Here is a 10281-nt window from a genome sequence, read left to right as displayed (position 1 = left end):
ATATGAGTGTGACTTCTCAACTAATCCTTCCAAGATCGGGATGTAATCTTTACAAAAAATATTTCTTTTTATGTAATACTACCATTTTTCCTGATAGTTAGTGTTATATCAGTTTTTTTTTTTTTTTGAGAGAAGTGTATATCAGAGTTTTAGGGAGGTGTATTCGTTGTGAATTTTCACAGACTTTAAAAAGTCCATGGAATTTAAATTCCATGGAATTCACATAGATTCCAGACGACTTTCAAAGAATTCGTGGTTGGATTTCACCCTGATTTTCGAAGACTTTACGGGATAATTTTGGAATTGAATTCCATGAAACCATCGCCCGCGCAGAACCAGCGCCCGCGGAGTCCCAGCACCCGCTGGAAACCCAGCGACCGCTGAGTTCCAGCGAGCGCTGGAAACCCATTCAAACATAGAGTTAACACATTCAAACCTATTCAAACCCATCGACCGCTGATTTGTTCTTTCCCTTCCAATAATCTCAAAATCATGAGCACTTTCACTCTCGCTTTGCTTCTTTTCGTCACCATATGGAGCTCACGAGTAGCAGCATTATCATCTACTGACAATTTTCTTGAATGTCTGCACAAAGAATTCAACAACTACTCTTCCATCTCCAACAAAGTCTACACCCCAATCAACGCTTCTTACTCTTCCACCTTGCGTTATTCCATCCATAATCTGAGATTCGTGTCGGATTCCACTCCAAAACCCTCCGTAATCGTCACCCCGGAACATGAATCCCAGATCCCGCCGCTCCTTTGCTGTGCCAAACTGAGCGGTCTGCATATCAGAACTCGAAGCGGCGGACATGACTACGAAGGGTTGTCGTCTTACGCATCACAAGTCCCGTTTCTGATCCTCGATTTGATCAATCTCAGGGAGATAACAATCGACGTCGAGAACAAAACTGCTTGGGTTGGCGGCGGCGCTATCATCGGCGAGCTGTATTACAAGATCGCGGAGAAAAGTCCGGTGTTAGGCTTTCCCGCAGGAATCGGCCCTGCCGTAGGCGTTGGCGGGCATTTCAGCTCTCTACTTTGCTTGTTTCCTTTGCCATGGCTTCTAAAATAATTGTCAGTGGCAATTATAAGTTTCAACATGCATTCCCTAAAGATGTAGCTTTTGAAGCTAGAGCTGCACTTTTCTCATTTTTGGATTACACATCTCATGTGTTGCTGTTGGTGACTAAAAACCAATACGAACATGCAATTAGCTCTGTTGTATCTGTTAGGAATTCCCACACAAAAAGATATCAAGCAGATCATGTCAGTGAACCTTCTGACCTATCTGACCTATCATATCCGAAAGAGACTTTGGTTGCATCTCGAAGTATCACCGCGGCAACCCAGCGGCCGCTGGGAATTGCTGAGTTCCAGCGCTCGCTGGCTTCTTGGCCGCGGGCGCTGGAACTCAGCGCTCGCTTAAAACTTCATGGATTTCAATTCTCGTGGTTCTTGGCCGGATTTCGTCGTGTGTATTTTTTTGATGAAATCCATGAAAGTCATTCCGGATTTTAAGTCAATGGAATAACGAATACACCTAGATTTGTATGGATTTTAAAAAGTCTTGAACGAATATACCCAGATTTATATGGACTTTTAAAAGTCTTGAATGAATAGACCCAGATTTCTGCAGACTTTTAAAAGTCTTGAACGAATACACCCAGACTTTTAAAATCCATAGAAATCCATCAAATTCCACAATGAATACACCTCCCTTAGTTGCAATTTTTCGTCTAGTTGGTGATGGAATGTGAAAAGAGTTTTGATTTTTTTAGTTTTATACTCCATCTCACTGGTAGAAATAGTCTTAAAAAGGGAGTAACACAAATTTTAATAAAAATAATTAAATTTATTATGAGTGAAGAAAAAATGATTCCACAATAAAAATAATATTACTCCCTCTGTTCCATTAGCAGTGTCTCACTTTTCTTTTTAGGTTGTCTCATTAGTAGTGTATCATTCCCTTTATGGCAATATTCTCTCTCTCTCTATACCTAATATTTAAATAATTTCCACCAACTCACTTTATCTACTTGCTACTAGGGGTGAGCATCGGTTCAAAACCGAGCCGAACAGATAGCCTTTTCCATAACCGAAATTGAACCGAACGTTCCATCGTGTAAATCGAGCCGAACCGATATTGGTTCGAAAATCAATCTAAACCGAACCATAAAAAACCGATCGGTTTCGGTCGATTTTTCGAACCGACCAACGAGAAGGGAGAAAGAGAGGGCGGAGGTTGTTTGTCGCTGCTGTGTTGTGCTGTGTCGGCGAAGAGGGGAGGCCGAGCCGCACTGTGCTGCATCAACAAATAGGGAAAGTCAAGGCACAGATGGTGGCGCTGTTGGCAGCGAGGGAGAGAAGGGTGGGGGAAGTAGTGAAGGGTGAGAAGAGCGTCGGAGGAAAATCCGGGAGTGGCGCTGATTTGCTGTTGCTGCGTCAGCGTGGCCTAGGTGGGCTCCTGCGCAGCTACGCTGGCCTGCTGCTAGTCGACGGCGGGGATGAGTGGTGGCGCCCGGCGCGGCGCCGCAATTGAGGGAGGAGGAAGGAAGGCTACTATGCGACTGCCGAGGCTAGAGAAAAGGAAAGCGGCAGATGTTTCTAATTCAAGCCCAGAAATGAGAAATGAATAGATTTAGGGTTTCTAGTTTCTACTACTATTTAGTATATTAAATTAAATTAAATAATATAATTAATAATATATATATATATATATATATCGGTTCGGTTCCCGACCAAACCATGGGCGAAGAACCGAAATCGAACCGATACATGGTTGGTTTTCACATTTGGAAACCGAACCGAAAATCGACCCAAAAATCAAAAAATCGAACCGAACCAAAAATAATCGGTTCAGTCGTTTTTTCGGTCCGGTTCGGTTTATGCTCAGCCCTACTTTCTACACACTCCTTAATCTTCGTGCCCAAAAGAAATGGGACGGAGGGAGTAATAATTATAATTAATTGTATTGTGAGTGACGATAGGTCCTACCAAGTGGTAAAATAGGTAAATAAGTTAGGATTATTGACATATAAATACACTAAAATAGAATTCGTGTTAAAATCTATATAACATATAAAATAGGAGTTTTTTTCCCTCTCTTCTTCTACCAATTTTTGGACTATTTTTTTCTTTTTTTATATATTTTAATTATTTTCTAAACGTCATCAAATTTGATTCATGAAAAAATAATCAATATTATCTTAAATTTAATATAGTATAAAAACCATCAAAAAGGAATTCAATATGAATAATTTACGGAAAAATTAAAGTATTTTATTTATAGTCTCTTTATTAAAACTTTATAATTTTTATTCATGTTTGTGTATGAAAATATTTATTATGATGAACAATAAATATATAATAATATGCATAATGCAAATTTTCATTATCGAATAATTTTTAAATTTATTTAATAACTATAATTATCATTACACTTTGTATAAATTGGGAATTTACATTTTTTAATTCAGGATTTTTTTGAGTAATTGATGTGAATTATTATATTTTATTTTTAAAATATATGTTGTATTTGTTTATAATTTGATTTTTTTATTATTTATATTTATTTATTTATTTAAATTTATTGTTTAGTTTCGATGTTCATCGTGCATCACACGAATGGACATATATTAGTTACTATAATCAATAAGTTGGTGTATCTTTTGACACTTCTGAAAGTTAATATTAAAAATCATAATTAGTCCAAAGTTGGTGTATTTATGCGCCAATAATCCAATAAATTAATATATGGAGGGTAATCTATTTTGGAGTAGTGTCCATAAATAAAATAGGACTACTTTTTGTGGACACCCCAAAAAGGAAAATTAGGACTATCTTTACAGGACAGAGACAGTGCTATTCAAAGGGTTAATTACAAAAATACAATTACGAATTTTGGATTCTTTTTAATTTTTAATAATTATAACAATAATAGATTAACGTAATTTTAGAATACTATTGTAGCTCAATGCTCGGGTAAAAATAGGGTCGGTTGGCTAGTGAGGCGAGCGCCTCAGGCCCCCAATAAAAATAAGGCATTGTTATATATATATATATATATATATATATATATATATATTATGTATTTGTTATATATATATTATGTATTTGTTTATTTGAATAGTAATTTAAAATGGTGTAATGGTAAAATCTTTTCACTCTTCAAAGGTCTAAGAATCAATTCTATGTAAATTTAATTTGTATTAACGGTGCGAAATATTCATTGAATATAGTGAAAATCAATAGTTGTCCAACCAACATTATTTCAATAAATCATAGTTAATTTTCAGTGTTTTGGACCGAATTACTCTCGCTTTATCTTTTGTACATATAAAAACTCGGCATATGTCCTTTTTCTTTGTTCTTACTCTCTCTCAAACTCTAGTTGCTCCGCCGCCAAGTTATTCTCTTTCTCTCTCTCTTACGACCTCTTGTTCTATTTCATTTGTACGCTGCTATCAACATCCTTTTCTCCATATATATTTCTCATCTCCGAAATCTAGAATGATTAATGCCAAAACCCAATGATGAAACCCTGATGATGACCAAAACACAGCTTAAGGATAATGAATGTTCTAAACTCAATGCAGTTTGTTGAAGAATTCTCAGCTGAAGATCAAGATGAGACAAAATCCCAACAAAAGATAAGCTGAAGGAGTTCCAGACTGATGGAAAAATCCCAACCTTAAGTTGATCATAGTTCGTGGCAAGCCACCAGCACGAAGACTTTGTTGAATTACAATGCATGTTGATGGAAGCATCAGCTTACTCAAGCTGGCCGACTTAAGCTAGCACGTGCTCAAACTCTCTCAAGTCACGTCAACCCTAAAGTCAATAAGCTAAAAGAAAAGTCAGACCAAAAGCGTATCAATCTATTTCGAACATTTGAAGCATTCAAATTAAGCATTAAATGTGAATCTCGCTTTTCAGAAGAAAAGTATAAGGGTGTCTTCCGAACGTCAACACCACCATGCGAAACTGCAGGTCCGGCCATATCAGGCACTCTTTACTTCAACGAAAAGTTTTTAAAGATCAACATATGAATTTTGAAAAAATCTCTCCCCAACGGCTCGACGAGATCTTGTCTATAAATACGACAGAAGCTTAAGATACGCAATGGAGAAAATTCTTCGGGATGGTCATCGGTATCAATTGTTGTGCTCTCAAAGTGTTAAACCTAGAAAACAACATCTCCCCACCCAACTAGGAACTTGTTCTTCATTGTAAATTTCAAGTTCATACTTGTTAATACATTAGTAGTTCCTAGACATGCGTTATTCATTATAAACTTCCAAAGCCTAGAATTGAACACGCTGATCCTATCAATTATTTTTCATTGTAACAGTGTGTTCACTAAGTTGGATAAACCTTTATTTCTTAACTCCCACCCTCTGAAGAAGTTAGGTGTTGAAGTAAGAAAGAAGTTGACAAGTAAACTTCAAGTGTGAAGTGTGAAAGTTAACAAAGCAGTGAGTGCATATCTTAACATCATCTATGTTTTGGTTGAAAATTCATAGCCAAAAATAGTTTTTACACGAAAAAGCATCTTGAAAATCTATTTTGGGAAAATAATTTCCATACATCCAATAGTGCATAAACTGTCATTATGAACTTACACTTACCTTGTAGGAAACAAAATCCCCTTCAGATGAATGATAATGATCAGAAACTTCTAACCATGAACTCATCCAATGAAGAGTCTCAGTATAAGAGCTCATCAAAAAGAAATGTGAATAAAGGTATGTGAGGCGGGACACTGAAAATCAGAGCTGAGGAAACGATTGGTACTGACGTATGTATAATAGAGGTGACCGGAACTGATCAAGGTCGAAGAATTCATAAGGCAGGTTATTAATAATGGTCATGCGAATTGAAGGGTATGTGTCAGAGCTGACTTTAAGAAATCAAAATGATCAACACCCACGAATTTGTTCTCACTGGTAAACCAAGTCAGAGGCGAAGAAGTCAAGAGATAGGAGTACCAAGTCACCATTGATTAGGGTTCTGACAACATAGGCCGACAAAGGCTACTAGATAGTTACTAATGATGTTTTTAGGTAAAATGATAGAGCTTTAATTTTTAGCATGCAACGCACATGAGTGTCAGAATTTATTGACCCCATTATATCTTTTCCATAAATAGCAAACTTTTCTCATTTGTAAATTTTACACTATCTTTAATATATAGAACAAATTTCATCAATTCGTCAGCGTTCTTCCATTGTTTTTTAAGCATTCTTTATTTTTCCAGGCAATTTCCGTCACTCAAGTTTAATTTCATAAGTTTTTTATATTATTTAAATAAAGGTGTTGATACTTATTTCCAGTGACGGAGGTAGAGGGGGGGCAGTGGGGGCACTGGGCCCCCTGGAAATTTTTAAAAAAACTAGGGGTATTTTGGTAATTTCACATTTAATATTAATTAAATAAATAAACAATATTATTTTAGCTGCAATCCTAGTTTTCCTTTCATTTCATCGGTTCACTGAAATTTTGCTCTCTTTCTCTTCGCAATTAGCAACACCAACGCCGCCTCTTGTCGGCCCAACTCCAACGACGACCGGCGACGATCCTCACCAGTCACCACCACGGCACCACCGCTGCTCCATCAACACTGCAGATTTTACATAATACTGATTCAGAGTAAGAACATCCCCAAATTAGAAGCCCTAATTCTATTTATTGAATTTTTTCCTTTAGAAAGCAGGGTATACAAATTGCGTATGAATAATCTAATCAATTATCAACGAAAATTATCACAAAAATAAGAATCATGAATAGCATAAAATGATTACCTACCTTCCGCTGCGCCGTTGCGATTTGAACTGGAGAGCGAAGACTAATGGGAAAAAAGCAAAAGAAATACAAATACAAATACTCCACAATCCACATATAGGATTTGGCTTTGAAGTTTGAACACGTGTAAAAGCAAAAAACAACAATCTTAAAAGTTAAAACCATTGAAATTTGCTTATTTGTTTATTCAGAATGGTGTTCCCTAGTTTCATTTCCTTTGAAACGTGTAAAGCCAAAAAATGAGTTAATTGTTTATTCATTTGTTTCATATTTATTTATTTGTTCATTTATTATTTATTCATTGTTTAATTTTGTTTATTATATTTTAGATAAATGAAGCGCTATTATTCCAAAGCATCCCCCACAGTAGATGTTCCATCTTCATCAGTGAATGAACATCCTCAAATATTATCGAAGGAAGTGAACATTGGAGTTGATTCCCCACCTCAAGCATCAACAAAGGGAATGGATATTGAAATCGATTTAGAAAATCTTCCAAGTGATCCAGGACTACGACCTGATATAATGAGTTATCCACCAAATTTAATTGAGCAGGTTCGTAGAGCCTATTTATTGAAAGGTCCATGTCAGCCACGGAATCATGACTTTCCTCAAAAAATGGAAGCAAATCGAAAACGCAAATTTGTTCCATTTTGGTTTGATGAATTCAAGACTTGGCTAGAATATAGCATTGCAAAAGATGCAGTTTTTTGTTTGAATTGTTATAATCTCTTTTCATCGGGGCGCATTGAAAAGGGACATGATGCTTTTGTATCAGGAGGATTTAATTGTTGGCGCAAAAAAGAAAGATTGAGATATCATGTTGGAGACCATACTAGTGAGCATAATAGATGTAGATTGGCATGCGAAGATTTGATGAATCAAGCCCAACACATTGAAGTGACTCTTTTTAGAGTATCAAAACAATCTAAGATTGATTATCGTTGTAGATTGAATGCTTCGGTTGTTTGTCTTCGCTATCTTATTATGCAAGGTTTAGCTTTTCGAGGAAATGATGAGTCGGAAAGATCCTTAAATCAAGGAAATTTTATTGAGCTTTTGAAAGTTGTTGCTTCTTGCAATGAAGATATATCTAATGTTGTATTGAAAAATGCTCCTGACAACCTCAAGCTTACATCTCCTGACATCCAAAGTGATATCATAAATGCAGCTGCAGTTGAGACAACAAAAGCTATCATTATGGATATTGGAAATGACGTTTTCTCTATTTTAGTTGATGAGTGTCGGGATGTATCTGTGAAGGAGCAAATGGGTGTTGTCATACGCTATGTGGATAAGAATGGATGTGTTATTGAACGTTTTCTTGGTCTTGTGCATGTTAGTGACACAACTGCAACCTCACTTGAGATGGGTATTGATTCTTTGTTCTCTACTCATGGCTTAAGTGTTTCCAGTTTGAGAGGTCAAGGATATGATGGTGCAAGCAACATGAGAGGTGAGTTCAATGGGTTGAAAAGTTTGATACTTAAGAGGAGTCCTAGTGCTTATTATGTTCATTGTTTTGCTCATCAACTTCAACTCACAATTGTTGCTGTTGCTAAAAAACATACAAGTATTGGGTCATTTTTTAATACTGTCACACGATTATGCAATGTTGTTGGTGGTTCTTGTAAGCGCAGAGATATGCTTCGAGAGAATCAAAGAGAAAAAATCATTGAAGGTATTGCAAATGGTGAAATTAAGACGGGAAGAGGATTAAATCAAGAGATGGAATTGAAGCGGCCTGGGGATACTCGTTGGAGTTCTCATTATGGTACTCTTATCAACCTAATGCATTTATTTTCTTCTATTATTGATGTTCTTGAGTACGTTGGGAAGAATGGAAATGATGATGCACAGAGGGCTGAAGCCATTGATTTGTTAGAAGTTATGAATCGCTTTGAGTTTGTCTTTGTGTTACATATTATGAGGCAAATCTTGGGAATCACACATGAACTATCTCAAGTGCTACAAAGAAAGGATTAAGATATTGTTAATGCTATGAATCTTGTTAAGGTGGCAAAAGCACGTTTGCAAGCAATGAGAGATGATGGTTGGGAGATTTTGTTGACTGAAGTGTCTAAGTTTTGTAGCACACATGAGATAATTATGCTTGATATGGAAGATGAATATGTAGCTCGAGGAAGAGGAAGACGTAGAGTTGAAAAAATGACCAATCTCCATCATTATCGAGTTGAGTTATTTTATTCTGTGATCGACATGCAAGTTCTAGAGTTAAATCAACGTTTTGATGAAGTCAACACAGAGTTACTTTTATGCATGGCATGCTTGGATCCTAGAGATTCATTTTCTGCATTTGATGTCAAGAAGCTGGTTCGCCTTGCAAAGCTTTACCCATCTGAATTTTCTGAAGTAACTTTGTATGAACTTGAAAGTCAGCTGGAGAACTTTATTTTTGATGTGCGCTTAGATGAAAAGTTCTCAGAATTATCAGGGATTGGAGGTCTGGCTCAAAAGATGGTTTCTACAAGAAAGCATGAAGTTTTTCCGTTAGTTTATCTGTTAATCAAGTTGTCATTGGTTCTACCAGTTGCTACTGCTACAGTAGAAAGAGCTTTTTCAGCTATGAAGTTCATAAAGAGTGCTCTACGCAATCGCATGGGAGATAAGTTGTTGAATGATTGTCTGATATCTTACATCGAAAAGGATGTATTTGTAAATGTTACCAATGAAGCAATTATGCAGCGGTTTCAAAACATGAAAAATAGAAGGGAAATGCTATAATGGTAGGAAATTTATTTTTACTTTTGTAATATTATAGTGCAACTAAAGCACGATTGTGATTTTATTGAAATTTTGTTATTTGTTCGGAGTCTTCTATATTATTTTTATGATCTTATTATACTATGATTATTATTTGGCCCCCCCTGACTATAAACTCTGGCTACGTCACTGCTTATTTCATCAACATTTTTTATACAAACCTAATAGTTTGAAGTTTTTAAAAATATTTCTTATAATTGAGGATATTTTTGATAAAATATGTATAATTTGGGGTTTAATATGATATTTACCATATTATATAATTAGTCGAATTTCACAATTTTACAAAGAAAAAAAATAGGGGTAATTGCCTGTAAATCTATAACGTTTACCCTTAATTGATTTTTGCTCCTAATTTAAAAACTTTATTTTTAAATACATAAATGTTCGTTTTTGTCTCAAATTTGTCTGGTGGCCGGTTTTCTCTTACGCCGGCACCAGAAATGACATGGTGACAGCCAGAATTGACACAGTGGCACATTTATGACACGTGGAAAAAAAAGGGGAAAAAAAACCCACCTCATCATCTTCCCCCCACCCGCCGCCGCCGCCGGTCGCCATTCCGTCTGAGTCCCTCTCTCACGCAGTGCAGGGCGCCGCCGCCCCTTCTCTCATTCTCTCTACAACTCTCACTGCCACCAACTCTCTTATGTGCCACAGACCTATCGATTCTTCTTCTCTTAGGAAACTC

The 10281-nt window shown here is 36.3% G+C and overlaps 2 protein-coding genes and 1 long non-coding RNA gene across 3 annotated transcripts; 2 read left to right on the top strand and 1 right to left on the bottom strand.

Annotated features, from left to right (window-relative positions):
* The first annotated feature begins 492 nt into the window (after positions 1–492).
* Positions 493–1077, top strand: LOC131000778 (berberine bridge enzyme-like 18). The gene has a single exon (XM_057926887.1). It carries the CDS (start codon positions 493–495, stop codon positions 1075–1077), a length of 585 nt encoding a protein of 194 aa, XP_057782870.1.
* A 5071-nt stretch (positions 1078–6148) lies between these two features.
* LOC131007048 (uncharacterized) lies at positions 6149–6917 on the bottom strand. Its single transcript, XR_009095873.1, has 2 exons — positions 6810–6917; positions 6149–6624 (listed from the first exon to the last, which is right to left on the bottom strand). It is a non-coding gene; the product is annotated as an uncharacterized LOC131007048 (long non-coding RNA).
* Positions 6918–7139: 222 nt separating this feature from the next.
* On the top strand, positions 7140–9551 carry LOC131000700 (uncharacterized). Its single transcript, XM_057926770.1, has 6 exons — positions 7140–7361; positions 7740–7871; positions 7978–7982; positions 8213–8250; positions 8425–8714; positions 8823–9551. Exons 1-6 carry the CDS (start codon positions 7140–7142, stop codon positions 9549–9551), a joined length of 1416 nt encoding a protein of 471 aa, XP_057782753.1.
* Positions 9552–10281: the final 730 nt, after the last annotated feature.

Source organism: Salvia miltiorrhiza, chromosome 1, assembly GCF_028751815.1.
Source record: "Salvia miltiorrhiza cultivar Shanhuang (shh) chromosome 1, IMPLAD_Smil_shh, whole genome shotgun sequence".
Classification (NCBI taxonomy): domain Eukaryota; kingdom Viridiplantae; phylum Streptophyta; class Magnoliopsida; order Lamiales; family Lamiaceae; genus Salvia; species Salvia miltiorrhiza.
The sequence above is the reverse complement of the archived record's forward strand: the minus strand, read 5'-3'. Positions and strand labels throughout refer to the sequence as shown.